Source organism: Papilio machaon, chromosome 18 (assembly GCF_912999745.1).
Source record: "Papilio machaon chromosome 18, ilPapMach1.1, whole genome shotgun sequence".
Taxonomy (NCBI): Eukaryota; Metazoa; Arthropoda; class Insecta; order Lepidoptera; family Papilionidae; genus Papilio; species Papilio machaon.
The window spans coordinates 6,539,235-6,558,725 of record NC_060003.1 but is presented as its reverse complement, the minus strand read 5'-3'; the positions used below and the strand labels follow the sequence as shown (position 1 = coordinate 6,558,725).

The 19,491-nt window shown below is 36.4% G+C and overlaps 2 protein-coding genes across 3 annotated transcripts in view; one reads left to right on the top strand and one right to left on the bottom strand.

Annotated features, from left to right (window-relative positions):
- The window catches only part of LOC106710307 (regulator of G-protein signaling loco), a 67,874-nt gene extending 51,538 nt beyond the window's left edge, over nt 1–16,336 (top strand). For both annotated transcript variants that reach the window (XM_045682268.1, XM_045682269.1), the window contains 10 exons: nt 10,856–10,948; nt 11,167–11,339; nt 11,601–11,787; nt 11,958–12,104; nt 12,189–12,371; nt 14,042–14,218; nt 14,898–15,134; nt 15,250–15,423; nt 15,588–15,807; nt 15,957–16,336. In XM_045682268.1, coding sequence (XP_045538224.1) covers nt 10,856–10,948; nt 11,167–11,339; nt 11,601–11,787; nt 11,958–12,104; nt 12,189–12,371; nt 14,042–14,218; nt 14,898–15,134; nt 15,250–15,423; nt 15,588–15,807; nt 15,957–16,063 — 1,698 coding nt within the window. In that variant the 3' untranslated portion in view covers nt 16,064–16,336. The remainder of the gene's footprint in view (nt 1–10,855; nt 10,949–11,166; nt 11,340–11,600; nt 11,788–11,957; nt 12,105–12,188; nt 12,372–14,041; nt 14,219–14,897; nt 15,135–15,249; nt 15,424–15,587; nt 15,808–15,956) is intronic.
- Nucleotides 16,337–17,360: 1,024 nt separating this feature from the next.
- Nucleotides 17,361–19,333, bottom strand: LOC106710346 (probable 39S ribosomal protein L45, mitochondrial). The gene is made up of 4 exons (XM_014502366.2): nt 19,243–19,333; nt 18,933–19,173; nt 18,309–18,697; nt 17,361–17,688 (listed from the first exon to the last, which is right to left on the bottom strand). Exons 1-4 carry the CDS (start codon nt 19,264–19,266, stop codon nt 17,392–17,394), a joined length of 951 nt encoding a protein of 316 aa, XP_014357852.2. The 5' UTR covers nt 19,267–19,333; the 3' UTR covers nt 17,361–17,391.
- Nucleotides 19,334–19,491: the final 158 nt, after the last annotated feature.

The window sequence follows — 19,491 nt, the reverse complement described above, 5'->3', positions numbered from 1 at the left end:
TGTTTGTATCTACAGAGTACAGTGTTGAACACAAGTGAACATTGTAAAACGGTAACCTTGGATTTCTAAGAACAAAATCTACGTTTACAATATATTGTTATCTCTGTTTTTTTTCAAGGATAGTGACAAGGATGACGATATTTTTTTAATAGAGATTTTGGTCTCAGAAATTCACGGTAAATCCTTTACAAATACGTGGTAATAGAAATGTTGATTGTGTTGCGGGTTTTCCGGGCGTTTTAAAGCGTAGGTTCTTTTCTTAGACTGAACCTTTTTATCAGCTAAATTGGAAATGCCAATGATTTCAAATGAATCACCATCAAATTAATAACCTCATAAATGTTGCTTTATCTCAGTTCTTACGAAACGTAGGAATTTAAATAAGACTGAACCAGGATAAGCGTTCAGCGTCCAGGATAAAGGAGTTCGAGGGACTTCGATATGTTTCTCGCTAACAGAGGTTGTTCTATAATCCGAGTTTCTCGCTCACGGTGGTCGTCCGTCGGGACTGGACAATGATTCTATCTTATAGAAGTTTTTCGCTTATCCAGGTACGATTGTACATATACATATATGTCTTGTATAAGAATCTTTAGAACTTGTGTTATTTCGTAGTATTTTACATAGTATCTCCGTTAGTTTTCATTGCCGCAACTGCTTTTTCTGCAGTGGAATCTGATGCTATTTGATAGTTTACTAAAACTTTACAAAAGATCATTATTCAAAATTTCGTGAGACATTATCATTAACTTATATAGGAACGGCTAAAACACTAACGTATATATATCCGGTGTCGACTAGTTTCGAGCCCTTCGGGGGCCCTTCATCAGGGTTAGTGGGTCTGGTATTATTTCGTGATTGGGCCGCGTCCGCGGACCCAGAACGGCTCGAAACTAGTCGGTGACGACACCAGATATATATATATATATATATATATATATATATATATATGTGTGTGAGTGTTTTGGCGGTTCCTATATAACTTTACAAAAGATTTTGTCCAATTTTGTGTAGACCTAAAACGGTCGTTATCAAAACTAAAATCCCCAGTTCAGGTCACATTAACAAAATAAGATTATCAACGTTTGAAAGCATTTTAATAACGGAAAATTACCATTATGTATGTCCATTGTTTTATTTTCACCTGTGTTATTTAAGGCCGTGTCGATAAGGTTTATTGAGAATTAATCCCTATGTTATTTTGATATAATCGTACTGATAGCACCTTTCATATATCTACATGAAGTACCTGTACGTGCGTAGGACTAGATGTTATTGACTATAAACTAAAATAGGTCACAGTCGTCAGGAACGTCAGACTTCTTAACTTTATTACAGATATAAGGGTCTATTAACGTATTTAGGAACTGAAATTTTATGCTATTGTAGACCTTAACACCTTACTTTAAGGTGTATAGTTGTTTGCTCCTTGTAACATCGGATGTAGGGCAACCTTGTCAAACAATCTGGATGTCTGCATTTCGTATCAACAAATTGACAACTACATGAATTATTAGATATAGATATCTGAGATTCAGACATTTATATCCTGACCTCATTTGTAAGATGACAATGAGAGACATGTTTTCACTTGTTTTACCGTGATTCTTGTCTTCTGGGCTAAAGGCTAAAGTTTAGATACTTACGCTATAAAATTAACTATATATTAATAAGACTCTAATACCTCTCTTCTTGTTATTTTACTTAGCCGAATTAAGTATCCATTGTTATACAGTATTTTCATCACATATCATACTTAGTGTCAAATTTTGATTAGAAATAACGAGAAGACATATATATATATATATACCATTGTCACTATATGTTGAAGTAGATAGTTGAAATGAACACCGCCCACCTAAATGTCGATGATTCTTGGAAGCCAATCCAATTCCAATATATCCAAATATCAAAACCTAGTTAACGTTCAAGTGATATTTAAATAGTGCGTTAGTGAAACAGCGTATAGTAGGGGAAAATTATGATAAAAGTGTTCATGGAATGATTAAAGGTTGAATGTCAGTATACATTTTCACCTATTTGGAAATATAGCAAGGAAAGTTCACTCATGTAACAAATAATGATGGCCGAATTGAAACTTTTATGATTACGCAATATCATTATTACGACACTAACTTTAAGCAGCATAACTGTCTCTTTAAACATTTCAACTAAGTTGGCAATATGCTATTGTATCGATAAGTTATTGAGAAGCTCTCGTATCGATATATTTATGTGATAACATCCCTAATGGTTCGGAGGCACCCACGCTTCTGCAGCATGTTTAGACAATCTGATAACGTAGTGATAACGGCTCTAATTAGATGCCACTTCGCCGCTCCCCTCAGTCTTACCTGGACTCGCGCAAGACACGGACGTGTCTAAAACATAATAGTTAGTGATTTTTGATAAAGAGGTAGTGTAGGAACTCGAATCAATGACGTCTTAGTTAGCTAGCAATAGTCTCTTTAGCCTATTGGGTTCAAAGTGTTAACTGTTATTATATTTTGTCTTTTGAATGTTCATTATTTAACAAATCTTGATAGAAATAATCAACTCATCAATCATTTTGATGTAGATAAATTCATTCTTGTCCGTGACCCAGAATAGCAGCAGAAATTACGTGTTACTTTTTTTACTTTCATATTATGTCAATTTATCATCAGCCAGTAATATTCTTGTCGATTTGAAAACTCATAATTTCTTTTTAATCGAATTTGAAACATTTTTTCCATAGTTATAGTAATGTTTTTTAGTCTGTGAACTTAATACGGCTGTGGGTTTTTATTCAATTTTGCTCTGTGAATATTTTCAATGGTAATTGGTTACTCAATTTATTTTCTCATTGGTCATTAATTTGGAATGAATATTCTGCTTTGTCAAGTGTCTTTGTCCAAAGTTTGATCAAATATATTTGGCAAACATGCAAAACAATTATTAATATTGGCTGATGGCATCCGCATTAATTTCGTATTAATAAAATGTAGTCTACTCTTCTTCAAGAGTCCTAGTAGATAATAATCGTAGTCCTAGTATGAAGAGAAACGTAGTAGTAATGTAAAGCTAACCTTACGTTTGTGCAGTAAAGGCGCGTTCCATCCAGGATTAAATAAAATGCTAGATAATCTAAGTTTACGAGTTGGACGTAGCTACATATTTAAAATAGTCGTCGGTCGGTCCGTGTATCTACGGGACTAATAAAATTATAAATAACGTTCAGTTTACAGCTGATCCCACCTTGAACTCGGCGCTTGAGATTTCTTATACCAGCGCCACTACTTTTTCATTACCATTTATTTAACTATTTTAGTTTATAACCACACTCATAGTTATATCTCGAGTCATAGTTACTTAAGTAGTCGTTAATCATAGATTTAAATAATAATTGCCGATTAGTCGTTTAATGCTCATTAAGAATGTCCTAAGGGACTTAGTTTAAAGTACCTTTACTAAGGAACGGTTTAAGTTATCATTGAGGGTCTCTGAGTGAAACGTAGACGTATGTGTCGTTGCAAATTAAGCAAACAACGCCGGGTACGTTTGACAAATGCTCTGATCCTATGGTTATTAATATCTCTTAATTCAATAGTTCAAAAAGATTATTGTTCGAGTTCCTATTTAACATACCTTTTTTATCGTAATCCAGCAATAAAAATAATAAAACATTATTAACATAGTTTTATGATTGAAATTGATTGGCAAAGGTTTTGATTACAATAACGAAATGCCTACACTGGTGATTGAGAAGTTCCTCGCTAAAATATCTTGGATTGTAAGTATTTTTTACCTAAAATTCTTTATATAGTTAGCTAATATACGGAGCTACAGAGGGCCTCGAGAATAACATAAAGGTTAAGGACTAGGCCTTCAATAGTAGTCAATCATGCTGACCCATTTCGGATTGGTTGACTTCACCCAAATGAATTTCAAATGCAAGTTTGTACAGGTTGCATCACGATGTTTTCCTTCACAGTAAGAACGTCGGTTAAGTGTAAAAGAAAGTCGATGGAGTAAGAGTTAAACACTGCATATGTTATCTACAGGTCAATTCAAATAGGTTTGATCTCTGTTATTTAATGTTTTGCGATTTTAAAGTACTACATCTTTATTCGCACAGTCGCAAATAACCTTGCACAAGATATCCTTACATATTAGCAAAAGGAAATTTGAAAGATACGTGTGAATTCCTGGGACAAAAAGACGGCGACGCGTCTCGCCACCCGTCACGTTCCGTCTCCCGAAATGGCGAAAAGTGGATTGCGGAGGTTTCTTTGGCCACGTGAAATCGAGGTCCGTGATCTCTACCTACCCCTCTAGGTTACAAGCGTGATATGTGTAAGATTATAACCGGTATGTAATTATTAACTAATCCGCATTAGTTTAGCACTTATCTAAATATTTGTGAAAACAAATTAGGTTACTGAACTTTAAAGTGAACAACAACGTCTGTAATCTTCTGAAGTGTCTACATTTATCAATATACTGTAATAATTTATTCTGTCAATTTAAGGTAGGGCATCTACAAATGCAGATGTTTATGGGCACAGATCACTTAGCTATTTTGGCGTATTCTAGTGGCCACTTCCTCGTTTAATATCTTATACTAAAAATAGAGATCTATCAGGAATATTAAAATAATCTTTCTACTTTATCACTAAAAATCTTCTTCATAATTTTAATCCAAATAATCATCATCAGCTCACTATACGTCCCCACCGAGGGGCTCGGAGCCTACCCCAAGTTAGAGGTGACTAGGCCATAGTCAACCACGCTGGCCAAGTGCGGGTTGGTTGACTTCACACATATCATTGAATTTCTTCTCAGATATGTGCAGGTTGCATCACGATGTTTTCCTTCATCGTAAGAACGTCGGATAAATGTACATATGTAAATCGGAAATCGAAAAACACATTGGTACATGGCGGGATTCGAACCCAGGACCTGCAGATTGCAAGTCAAGTGCTTAACCCCTGAGCCACCGACGCTCTGCATCCAAATAATAAAACAATGTAATTAATCGTCTTTACCTTACATCTTTACATGTTCACTCTCACTATCTTTATTGATGTAATTAAGAAATATGTATGTTAATTATTTGGTGTAGGTCAGGAACATAGTTCATAGTTTATCTAAGTAAATATATGAGCATTGTGACGGACGGACAAATAACCTGTCACTGCTATTGATAAAGTTAAACGTAGCAGCGCTTTATATTACCACATGTGACTCATTATACGCAGTGAATATTATGCTATTCAACAAATGTAGTCTTGAAATGTTCTTTTAGAAATGTTTAGACAGTCCTTACAGTAAATATAAAACATAAAGTAAAAATAATTAATTTTCTAACATATTTATAGGTAAACTTCTGTGATTTACCGCCTCGAAATGAGACACATCGGAATAAAAACGGCCGAAATGATAGGATCTAGATTTTAGTACGTAAAAGGCTGAAACACTTAATTATTGACTCGTATTACGTCAAACGATGCGCCATATAAAATCAAAGTATAGAAATTTGCATGATAAAAGCTATACGGTCGCAAATGGTGCGCTGTATTGACGTCTATCCGCCGGGCGCGGAGCGACGAGCTGCTATAAATGGTTGCGCCTGCACATGGCGCACAATTGAAAGGGTCCTTTGTGGCGAGGGCGCTGCCATACGAAACTGCGCCTAATTGGACGATGGCCAGGATTTGTCATCGATTAGGACGATAGCATGTACTCTGCTCTAACGTATGGTACAAGTTATGATTTTTTTTACTGTAGTCCTTCTAATTTTAAATTTCGAATCTTGTCCTTTAAATCTTAACCCTAATTGTAATAAGCACTAAACTACCACGACTCAATATGGTGTAAACGTTGTTTACATTACAAAGGATGCATTACAGGTCATTACAATGTCAAGACGAATTAATGTGTGACGTAAAATATTTGCGTGGATTACTATCGCGCTACAGGAGTTTATTAATTAATCGTGCACTGATGTTTAGCGTGTATATTCTTATTCATTTAACATTGTGAAGTTAGAATTTTTACGAGCCTTTAAATTAAGCATATGCTATATTATACTCTGGTCTAATTTAAAATCTCAGTATATTTTTGTATAGGTTTTCTGACTGTGGAAACTTAAGTTACGATTTCTTTATAAATTTTTGGGTTGAATTAAATAAATTCATAATAGAATTTACCTTTAGGTAATGTCGCTTAATGTTGTATTTGTTATAATACTTGTCATGAACATTTCCAAGCTTTCCTTGTTTTGACTCATCATCCGCATTGCTTTCGTGTATTATTAAAACAAATAAATGACAAATATAACTGAGATGCCTCAACATGCTAACTAACAAATGGAATTTAACTGTTTATTAACATTTTTATTATTATTTATACAAACATCTCTTTTGTATTCATCTATCAGTATTCGATTAGATTTTCTATCAAGGTTTACTATAAGAGGTTTATATATCAGTCTTGATGTTACTTTAGTCTTATTAGATCGTTTCTATTGTGTAGTTCATGTTTAAATAACACCCCCTGAACAACCCAATCTAACAATAAGACCTCGTCACAAAATCTATGATAAAACCAACTATAAACAGATACAATTTTATCCAGTAAATTGCTTCAAAGTTTGAGTCTTTCAAGCCCTTGACTTCAGGCATTGTAGCTAGGCTAGCTGTAGCTTTGCATTCCTTTGTAGAATTTAAAACTCTATTCGCACTTGACGACACCAAGGTGAGTTTTTAGTGAGTCAAGTCACATAATCTCTTTCCTCCAGAAGGCAGGTATTGAAAATTGTATTGGATTCTGCACAATCAAAACGCCAGCTCGACTGCAATGACTTAGGCCATAGAGTGCCGGAAACGCCTCTCTCTCTTCCCCTCGGCATTGTTATTGTAATTCAGTGCTGCACGCCCACGCCTTCAGTCTGTCAGTGACCGTCGTTGGGAACGCATTTGTACAATTAGCTCTAATATTTGCTAATTTCCTACATTCCGAAATTCGATTCACTCACGTCTAACATTCAGTTAGATTACAGTGTTGTGTTAAAAGTGCCTAAATTATTACTTTAAATGATAAGCATAAATATGTTTTTGCGGTTAAGTTTATTGATGGTGTTTCCTCAAATGTGTAATTTTGTACTTTATTAGTTGTGTGTCAATTGTTGAAATTGTTGCGTGTTTTAAAATTTAAAAGCCTCTAAAAATTTTGCAGTTTATTTCACCTGTTATATGGCTAAATATATGTATCTAAAGTGTCTGTTTTTCAAATAACTGTGATAATTACAATTGGTTTTATTAAGAAAATGGTTGTATGGTACGTGGCGGAACAATCTGAAGTTGAGGTAATTTATGTATGATTAGCTGTCTCCCGTGACTCTGTCCGCGCGACATTAAAAAAATATTATTAGTATCCTATGTTCTACATCTGTGCCAAATTTCATCCAGAGATACATTCTAACGAACATCCATCCATCTATATATTATCTAAACATTGATCTTATATATATAAAAGAAATTCGTGTTAGTTACACTATTTATAACTCAAGAACGGCTAAATCGATTTGACTGAAAATTGATGGAGAGGTAGCTTAGAACCAGGAAACGGACATAGGATAATTTTTACCCCGTTTTCTATTTTTTATTTAAAGCTAGTTTATAGTAAGCTAGTAAGATTTTAATATTCTCTCACACTATAAATCTAAAGTGATAGACAGGGATTATACTTTTTGACACAATCTTAATATTATGACACTTCTACATTCAATATTTACTTATACATTCTTTGGCATCTACTATTGAAATGTACGATGAATTGAATTGTAAATTCATAAATATTTTGATTTAAAAATCATTATGCCACATTGAACAATTGTCACGTTCAATTCAACATTATGTACACACACTCATACATACATACTTGTGGTCATTTGCGACATTTAAAAATAAACGTTGCTCGTTGAGTATGAATTAGGCTGATTGATCATAACACATGTGTTTATATATATGATTTGTATCTGGTTTCTGTCTGAAGTACAGTTATTTGAATAATTGAAACTGTGTACATTTATTTACGTTTATTATATGTATGCTGGATAAATGTAAACTAGTACCATCTGTTATAAATATTGTGTATTCCGTTGTTAAACACTATTTACAATAAATTGCATGAGCACAATGAATTTTATTGTGACTGCGTATCATATCGTGCACTCGACTTCGCGCCTAAATCTCCGTTGTTACTTTTTTCTTTTTTTAATAGATTAGGTGAAGATGTTCTCGGTGGCCAGTTTGACATAGTCCGCGCGGAATAAAAAAAATGCACACAAGATAAAAAAGTTCCTATGTCCGTCTCCTAGTTCTAAGCTACCTCCCCATCAATCAACTAAATCAGTTCGACCGATCTTGAGTTATAAATAGTGTAACTAACACGACTTTCTTTTATATATATATATAGATTATAAAGAGTAAAGATTTGTTTGTTTGTTTGCTTTGAATAGGTTCCGAAACTACCGAACCGATTTGAAAAATTATTTATTACTAGATTTTTTTTAATTCCGCGCGGACGATGTCACGGGCAACTGCTTGTTTGTTGGTTCTTTTTTTGCTCGAGCAATGTACATTTAAAATCAGGGAATGCATTTAGTTTGAATAACTTCGTGTTGAAATAACTACGAGTGTGCTCTCGTTCATTTTCTCCGCCGATTGCGTTGTTTATCGTTGTAGATTCTCACGGCATTTTGTAGCACCTGTGTAAATAGGCCCCGCTATATTGTAACTTCTCTGGAATGTACCAGCGGCACGTGTTATTTACTTGAATAAAATAATTTATCTTTTTATAAACTACATATAGCGTTGCCAGGCGTCCGGATAAAGCCGGACATAGGTAGGCTTTTTGATTGCATGTCCGGCCAAAATAAACGGTGTTCGGGTTTTCGGCTTTTGTTAGGCTTTTTACATTTCGCAAACGAGAGTGGCCGAGCGCCGGCGACGAGAGTCGACTGACGGTCGTGTCCGACCTTTCTACCCAAACGTCCGGCCAAACTGGCGGGTCTGTCCGGCTATTAGGTTTGGCGACCTGGCAACCCTAACTACATACGTACTCGATGCGCTACAATTCCGTTTTATAAAGTCTGGTAGGTTTCTCCGACGTTCTTACGGTGAAGGAAAACATCTTGATGCAACCTGCACATATCTGTGAAGAAATTCAATGATATGTGTGAAGTCAACCCGCACTTGGCCAGCGTGGTTGACTATGGCACTAGTCACCCCTAACTTGGGATAGGCTCCGAGCCCCTCAGTGGGGACGTATAGTGAGCTGATGATAATGATGGTAGGTTTCTTAATTAACTTACTTCTAGTGCTTTTATTTGGTGCAAGAATTTTTAAATTCAGTAACTACGTAATTTATTTAGGAACACAAACGATAAGAACTTTAATGTTTGTAACATTTTATTAAAATATTTAAAATCGTGCCAAAATATTTTTAGTTCACGCACAGTTGTAAAAATTGTTATAAATTATTGAGGAAATTTAGTAAACATATTTATAAGCTTTTAAATGGAACATCCTTGAAGAAATATGTTCAGGAAGGTTTTTGATATTCTATAATTTTATCGGCCTCATTCTATATTTCTACTTTGCGTGTGAAATGTTACATTTTATGATTATAGTAACACGTAAACAAACTCATTTCTAACATCTCGTTAAACTACTATGTTATTTGTATGGAATGTTTTGCCAAAAATGAAACAAGAGTTACAAAAGTTTCCATATTATTGATGTTTCAATGCTGTTTTAGGTCTAGCAATATGAAAATAAAAATTAGATTAAATTATTCAGTACATCATCTTAAAATAGAGGACATATTATGTCCGTGTAGATCTTTTATATAAGCTTGTAAATAACAAATTTTGAGTTATGTAAGATTTTCAACGAAATGTTTTTTTTTATATTATCATATACTTTCTAGATTCACGACTCTTTAAAGTACCTTTTTCCAGTAAATCGTTAAATTCTCACGATATCGCTTCGATGAAATCTACCAACAATGCGGCGTACATTTTGCAAGTAAACTGTTCTTTACTTTTAGATTGGCGTGAGAGATTCGATTGGTAATAATAAATCATGGCTCGAGACAGCCGATGTGAATCTTTTACCTGTGGAAATTATGTATTATTCAGGTCATTGTAAAAGTGATTATATACTTGATGATTGTCCGGTTCATGAGCCAGTCGTGAACAAGTCTAAAATTGGAAAATATAATATCAAACTACTCCACGCAGATTCGTTAAATGGTCAGATATTCATAGTAAGGGATAAATCAACTGAGAGTGTTTAAATTACTTTTTTAATTAAAATTTATTTTAATTGTTGAATCCACAAGAGTATGCCAGTACTAAGTTGTAGGCTACTAAGTGCAAGAGTAATACGGAAGATAATTTCCTTTTGTGTCTATGCTATAAATAAAAGTACAATCAAGCGCCAATAACCTAATGGGTAAGCAATTGGATGACGGGATTGTGGATTAAAATTCCGCCTTACGACTAGTCGTGAACCATACACGTTGCAAAAGGTTATAGTTTAGTTTAAAAAAATGCTTGTACGACTTATGTCATCGCCACAAAGAAAGAACAAGACGTGACATGTTTCTTGTAATTTATAAAAGATACATTTTATTGGAACTAATTTATTTATAACTCGCTGAAACTATTTCGTTGACGCAAACACTTTTACATCATTTATTTGACCTACAAATTCGTCGTAATTTTAAAGAGAACTGTGATTCAAATACTTTACACAGTATTTGTAATGTGACAGTTAATTAACTGTATTTTAATTTGTTTGTGCAGAGCGAGCAGTCGTCGCCATTCCGGCGCTGGACGACGGGCAGCGGCGCCGGCAGTTCCTACCGCCACCACGACCATCGCAACATGTATAGCAAGGTGAGAACATATAGACACAGTCATACCAAAGATATAGAGTGGACAATAAACATTTATTCTCTACAAACACTTGAAACATAATCATCAATAACGCAAGCGTCATGTTAACCATCTGTCGTTTCTAACTAAATAATGTTTAATGTCTTTGAAACTAGTTGGTGTTCGTAGAGATGTTAAAAAAATGTAATTTTAGTTTTAACATGTTTACTTCTCCGCAGCAAATGAGCGAGGGGTCGGGCGGCGTGGGCGGAGTCGGGGGCGTAGGGGGTGGTGGCGGCGCGGGGGGCGTGGCGCGCTGGTCTTTGGGCCTGGAGCAGCTGCTGGCGGACCCCGCGGGTGCCGCAGCCTTCGCCCACTTCCTCGCCAAGGAGTTCGCCGCCGAAAACATACGGTGGGTGTCGCTACGCTGCGCAAATCTCCTTGCCTGAGTTGTCGAGAGGTTTCTAAAGAAGAAAATTGACTTTTAATACCAGCGCCATCTAGTCTGCATCGTCTTTGTGTGAAAAAGTGGAAGTTGAATAATAGCGCCATCTTTCGAATATTAAAATACAATGTACGTAAAACGCTTACAAATAAACTTAAATTACAGTTAATGAATGGCATATAATAGTAATTTTTTTTTGTAATGCTAGTTTGGTTTGTATGTGTGCAGTTTCTGGTGGTCATGCGAGCAGTACCGTGTGAGTGGGGCCGGTGCTCGTGAGAGGCTGGCGGGGGAGATCTGGTCGCGGCACTTGGCTGACGGTGCACCGGAGCCCGTCAACGTGGACGCCGCCGCGCGCCGCGCTGCAGCTGCGCGTACGCATCTTCAGCCACCGCCCGATGACCTCTTTCTGCAGGTTTGTGTGCACTTACACAGTACAGTGTGACAGATCTTTCAATTATGGTCGTCTGATATTCGACTTACCCCAAAATCATACGTACCCGTACATATAAAAGTTAGATTTAAAGTTTTTATTTATTTTATTCCTTGTATGTTTTCAAAATGGTGTTCTCTATATCCTTGTAGGCTCAGAAGCAGATCTTCAATGTGATGAAGTTCGACAGCTACCCCCGCTTCTTGCGGTCGGGGGTGCACGCGGAGTGCGCACGCGCCGACCTGCGCGGTCTGCCCCCGCCCTATGCCCCCGCAGGAGAGGACGCCACGCCCACTAAGGTTAGGACTAATGTTTATTTAAACAGTCTCTTAGTGTTAATTTTTGATATTGAATCTTTAGTTTTCAATCTGCTTTTTTTCTAGTTAAAAAAATCAGCATCGAATGCATCAGAACGTCGTCGCAGTGGAGGTGCGTCGTTGCTGCCGTGGAAGTTGCGGGGCGTGTCCCGCGAGCGTGTTGAGCGTGACAAGAGTGACAAAAGTGACAAGAGTGACACGTCACGTGACAACAGGAACGAGAGAGTAGAACCACCTACTTTAGCTGATGTGAGTGATAAAGATATGAAAATATTTTTAGATGTGACACAATTTACTTATCTTACTAATTTTATAAATGCGAATGTTTGTATGGATGGATGTATGCTACAAAGTACTTCTAAAACTAATCTTGATGAAATTTGGTATAAATGTAGAACATAGTCTGAAAAAACACATAGGCTACTAATTAAGTTTTTTTTTATTCCGCACGGACGGAGTCGCACGCGACAGATAGTATTTTTATATGTAGATAAAGTAAATAATATATAAAATGTCTTATAATAAAGCCTCATTAAATGATAATACAAAAAAGTTTATATGCCTTGCAATTTACGTTTGTAAAATTAAAAAAAAATTTTTTTTTTCGTTTTTTTCGAAGGAAACCTCTAGTTAATTAAGGTATATGTTGAAGAAAGTGTACATTAGATACGACTTGTACATACAATGGTAGGAAAATCACATGTCAGTGCAAATATTTGAGCACACGATCGCTGCAGTGAGAAATTATTTATTAATATGGTGAAATCTTACTAATATTATAAATACGAATGTTTGAATGGATGTTAGAAGGTATTTCCCGATATAGGGGATAATCTGAAAGAACACATAGGCTACTAAGTTTTTTTTTAATTCCGTGCGGACGAAGTCACGGGCGACAGTTAGTACTACATAAAACATTTATTTGTAATAATTAATAGCATGTAAAATAATTCATAAATAATGCTAAAGTGTAGTTGCTAAAATGTTTGGCTATAAAATCTATAAGACTGAATTAAGACCAATTTTTGAACATAATAATTATAAGCTACTAGTTATTGCCCGCGACTCCGTTCGCGCGGAATTAAAAAACTTAGTAGCCTATATGTTCTTCTAGACTATGTTCTACATCTGTGACAAATTTCATCAAGATCTGTTGAGTCGTTCTGGAGATATCTTTAAACAAACATCCATCCATCCAAACATTCGCATTTATATTATTAAGATGTTATTACATTAGCAAACACGTTGATAAATGCACTGCAAACGACACAATTATCGTGACTTGCAAAAAGCATTGTAATTAGCGGAGATGTGCAAATTTATACCAAAGTTATTTACTCTATTGCACTGTTATATTATTTATTATGACACGGGAAAATATAATAAAATTACATGTGAATTTCAAACGTAATTTTAAAAAAATAACTAATTTTTTAGCTTCAATCGTAAAATATAAACATTGATTTAATAAAACATTGACTTAATAAAGTGTATCTTAACATTCACTGTTAGCTTCTGAGACATTAATCTCTGAATAAAACATATTTTCTTCCCTGTCATTATCTTTAACGAAACAGAGATAACAATATGTTTTAAACGAATAAATTTGGTCTCAGAAACCAACGGTTAGAGTCATTCAAAACAATCTTTCGATCATATTCATTAAGTTAAAATAGGAGGTTAAGAGTTAATTTTTACTAGTATTTGCCAGCGACTTCGTTCGCGTGGTATTTAAAAAATCTAGTAATAAATATAGCATATGTCATATGGGGATAATGTAGCTTCCCAACAGTTAAAGTTTCCTAGTTTTGGAGCTTATTTAATGCAAATCTTTCATCTTTACAATATTAGATTTAAATAAGCGTTTCCCTTAGTGTAGAATTAGGGAGTGAGTGCAGTGATAGTGTGAATATTGTCAGGTGGTGAAGTCAGGTACGCAGGGTGCGAGCTCCCTGTGCCGCGTGGTGTTGCCGGATGGGGCGACGTCAGTGGTGGGTGTGGAGGAGGGCGTGGTGGTGCGACGTATTGTAGACCGGCTGCTGCAGCGCCGCAACCTGCCCGTGCTCGCGTACGACGTACTGCTCAGAGATGAACAGGTACGAGACATCAAACATTGTTAGTGTACCGAGGTGTACGGTCGTTGAACACACAGTTAGGTTTGCTGGCAGTGATATACTTCTAAAGTGGTGAAATTTTAAATGTAAAATGACTAGAACTAGACTTTGTAAAATTGTCCCTATAATCTCTTTGTAAAATTTATCTTTATTTCGTTCCGAGTAATTTCTACTGTTGTATTCTTTTAACGACTGTTTTAAGCGAGAGCGTCGCTGGCTCAAGGGTTAAGCATGTAACTTGTAATCTGCAAATCCTAGGTTTTAATCCCGCCATGTGTAACGTTGTTGACTAAGACCTAATTACAGTTAACTTAGGGTAGACTACAAGACCCTCAGTGAGGATGTATAGGGAGCTGTTGATTTAATAGTTATTAAATGTTTTCTAGCACTAAAAGTAGATTATGTTAGCAGTGAACGACTCAAAGTGTTGCAATTAAAGTGTGTGCGTGTAGATAATGTGAGTGTTGTGTGCAGGGCGTGTAGATAATGTGAAGTGTTGTGTGCAGGGCGTGTAGGTAATGTGAGTGTTGTGTGCAGGGCGTGTAGATAATGTGAGTGTTGTGTGCAGGGCGTGTAGATAATGTGAGTGTTGTGTGCAGGGCGTGTAGATAATGTGAGTGTTGTGTGCAGGGCGTGTAGATAATGTGAGTGTTGTGTGCAGGGCGTGTGGCGCAGTATAGACGTGGGCGCGGGGTCTGAGGTGCTGTCAGGGCGCGAGGTGCGCGTGGAGCGGCGCGTGGTGCTGCGGCTGGCTGTGGGCGCGCGCGTGCTGGCCGTGCGGTGCAGAGCTGCGCGCCCACTGCGCCATGTACTGCGCCCTGTACTGCGCCGCCACGCCCCCGCAGCACGCGCAGTGCTGCGCAATGGACGACCTCTCAACCCGGACACGCCCGTACATGTGAGTTACACAATACTGTAACAAGAAAATTCTCTTACTTATGTTATTCTAGGTGTTAAAGATTCTTTTAAAATGTTACAATTTATGTAATCCAAGGTTATTTCGTAATTCCCAGGAGTTGGACGGAGCTCTGCTAGAGATAGTGGAGTCGTGTGAGGGTGTGACAGGGGCGGGTGTGGGCGTGGTCGGGGGTGTGGTCGGGGGCGTGGCCGGGGGTGCGGAGCGCGACGAGGACGCCGACTCGTTGTCGGACCTCGCCGTGCGTCTTCAAGAAGACGCCGATCAGATGGTCAGTATTACATCACCAGTCATATATATACATCTCACTTCTATACTCTATACTCTTATGAAACTACCACATGGCAATGTAGTTTCCACTACTTACTGTTGTACTTTTTGACTGGAAGGTCTAGTCTCTAAAAAAGTAACAAATAATTCTATCATCTACCACAGAGCGTGTCTAGTCGTAATAGAGGGGAGTGCGGTGGAGTGGGGGTGGTCAACACGACTAACACTGCAGCAGGCAGCAACGGCAACGGCAGTAGCGGCAACGTGAGCAGTGCCGGCAGCAGCAGCAGTGCGGGGGCTGCGGGGGCTGCGGGGGCGGCGCCCGAGGCGGGGCGAGTGCGCGCCGCCCTCAGGCCCGGCCCACCGCTGCACCATCATCCACCAGGTCTGTAGAACTACTTTGCTTTCGTTAAAAAAATATCCACTGAAATTTGTCTGCTCAGAAAGTGAATTAGATTAATTAAACCTCCAATTATATTATCCAAAATAAATTCGAAGTTATGACATGGTATTTGTAATGTTTTTTTTTTACAGAATTTCTCGAGAATTTACGAGAAAAGCAGCGACAGAGACAAAATCCTCGTACCCCGCCCCCGCTGCCACCCAAACCCGCCCAGAGGACTGCGCCCACCGTCGTCTGACCGCATCACAACACCTCTATTGCATTGAAATAGAGTCCATTTTGCGATGGACATTACCCAGCCTATTGAAAGGCTCGGAAGGTCATTTTATAATGGTTGTGTTGCACTTTCTCAATAAAATGATATGCGACATCCACTTTAAGAAGATACTTGATGTCACAGACAGTGGTATAAGTGATAAAGAATTATTGAGTTATGAACTTTACAGTGATGTGTTAAAATATGTTTTTGTGTGTGTATGTGAAGATTTTTTTTTGTATAGAAACAGTAAAGCAAGAGTTGTCTTTTTTTTGTCTAAATTGGTAAATAAAATCTACTGAAAACAGTGGTTTTGTTAAAAACTAACTTCTTATATCATTTGCTCTTGTGTTGTGAAAACTCAATTAACACCTATATATTTTAAATTAAAAACCTATTGTACTAAATTATATAAAAAAAATAAAAATTCATTAAAATTGTCTTAATACAACGATCTGTTTTAAAATCTCGATGCAATTTATTATATTGTATAAAAAAAAATTATACACATTTTGTATTTTGTAAATACATTGTAGAATTTAAGAATTTCCATTTGTATACATTTACATGTGAATCTATAGACATAGATACAAAATATTATACCTAATAACAGACTACAGCATTTAAAGTTTACTAAAATATTAGTGTATTTTAATTTAATTTATTACAAATAATATATAAAAGAAAATAAAAGAGATGAAGCTCTGAGAGCCGTTCATTTGCAATAAAATACTTTAATTATAATTTTAGCCTTTCTTTTATTTACTTAGAATAAAATGTTTGATGATTTTTTTTATATAATAAAGCAGCAAACGAGCAAACGACCACCAGAATAGCAAAGCGACTGTTGTCCATAGGTTGAATGCATACCTTAAATCTATGGAAGTGCACAGAAAGAGTAAATTTCCCCGTCCTATCCCCTCTGCTGTGAAATCCACTTCCCATCCTTTCCTTATAAGAATATGTGGGAAGAGAAAGAGGTCTAAAGCCTCCAGCAAAGCACACCCATCGGACTGTGCACGGAATTACTTTCACTTGACTCCCGTCTTCTATGTGGTTGTGGTATTTCAGACAGCCTATTTGTGCCACAGGTGTTGTGCTGGTGTCTACCACTGTTGTAGGGTGTGTATGTATGGATGTATGAATATAAGGTGTGTCAGGACCACACTCTGTTTACCCAAGTGGGTTACAACCATGAGCTATGTTGTAACCCAGTTGGGTAATTAAAAAATTAAATATATACAGAAAGGTATTCTATAAAAATAAATATACTACAAAACTTTTAAACTAATTTAATTTCTTATTACAATTTATTTATCAGCTATCGCTGGGGTTTCCTCAGATTTGTCTAACAACTTGGTTGGTTCTGGCTCCGGTTCTGCTTCCGGTTCCGGTCTGATTTTAGTTAACTTCGAAGGGTCTTTGGGAGGTGCCCAGTCTGGTATAATCTTGGCGTGAATTCGCCATGTTCCGTACATGTTAGCAAGGTGTTTCTCAAATACTATGTATTCTAGGACATCTTTAGCGAGGATCTCACTACCGTGGAGGAGACGACCAAAGCGATCGTATACAGCTAGTTGCTGACGTGTGTGGAAACGAACTGTTACCTGAAAGAAACAGAACCATTAACATATATTTTTACTATTTATGAGTATCTTTAAATATAATAATTTATCAGTATCTTTTCAACTTTTTTCGTATCCTAACAACTACATATAAGAAACAAACATCAAACAATATATTGTATTATGTGAAATGGTTTTGAAATAAAGTCAATTTAAATCACTTGATTCTTTTTACTGAGCATCAGTGGCTCAGGGGTTAAGCACTTGACTTGCAATCTGCAGGTCTTGGGTTCCCCGCCATGTACCAATGTGTTTTTTTATTTTAGATTTACATATATACATTTATCAAATCAAATATGGCAAAGGAAAACATCGTGATGTAACCCGTACATATGTGTGAATTCCTGGGAGAAAAAGACGGCGACGCGGCTCGCCACCCGTCACATTCCGTCTCCCGAAATGGCGAAAAGTTAATTGCGGAGGTTCATTTGGCTTCAATGGAGGTCTGTGATCTCTGCCTACCCCTCTGGGTTACAGGCATGAGTTAAGTGCTTCTTTTTACATACAATCACATTATTAAAAAAGCTAGATGTGTTACTGAGTTACTTTTCATAAAAATTTAAAACAAAGATTTTATATTTTTCAATATTTAATGTTATTACCTGACCAAATATGTTCTCCTTACTAATAATATCAGTGCATCGAGCATGCACTACACGTGGGGGCTCCAGAGACTCCAAGAACTTCCAATGTATGGTCTTATCCCAAGTGTTATGTCTGAACTCAGGGTATGCTTTCTCCGTAACATACAACTGCAGGGAAGCTTTGTCATGGTTAGCGAGACTTTCATGTGCTTTGATGTAAATATTCTGCGCTTGGCTGCAGAAATCATTTGTAGAAAAATCTTCTTCAAATGATTTTATCTTACGTATTGCCATCATTGATCTGGACTTCTTTTCAAGTAGTTGTACAGTTTGTTTTGCTCGTGTTGCAGATACAATTGATGCTTTACCATCTCCCTCTGGGGGGATGTATGCCTCAAATATACCACCTAAGAATGTAATTAAGAAATTATTCACAATTATATAGCAGACATATACATCCTATAAAGGTATACATTCAGAATGAAAATTGAACAATTAAACTAAAAGTACCACTGTTTGTTGTATGTTGCCCATTACAGGTGTAACTTCTCTGTTTGATGTGACAATATGTGTATATGTGGTAACAATTTGGTAAAATTAATAAATGACGATTAAAACACAACTGATATTCATGCAACTCACCAGTAGCAGAAATATAAAATGGGCGCTCAATCCATGGTCTCGGTGGTAACATTCCTCTTTCCTTCATTTTCTGACGCATTTTTTCAGGACTCAAATCTCCAGCATCTTCATTAAGGTTTGGCAGATCTATCTTCAAATATTTAGCTGCTCTTTCTTTTTTATATTTTGGATTGAAATGTTTAGTCGTAGTTGTACGATACGGTTGTAGAAACGCCACCGGTGCATGACGTAAGGTACCTAACTAAAAAAATAATAAAATAGTTAATTTCTGATAGTTATATTTACAGAAAAAAAAACAAAGTAATCTAACCTTAAACCAAATTGAGTTAGCCATCGTTTATAATTTATCAATTTGTATTTTATCAAAGTATAACGAAAAATTAAAATATCTGAATCATTCTTTTTTTAATATCAATTAAAGCTAATAATTAAAATAACTTTGTTACTTTACGAAACTATTAGTATTTTTTAGGTTAAATTTAAGTGTCATCTGTCATTTTCAGACACCATTTTTTTTTTATATATTAAGGCATTGGATATTGGTGTCCTTTAGCCTTAT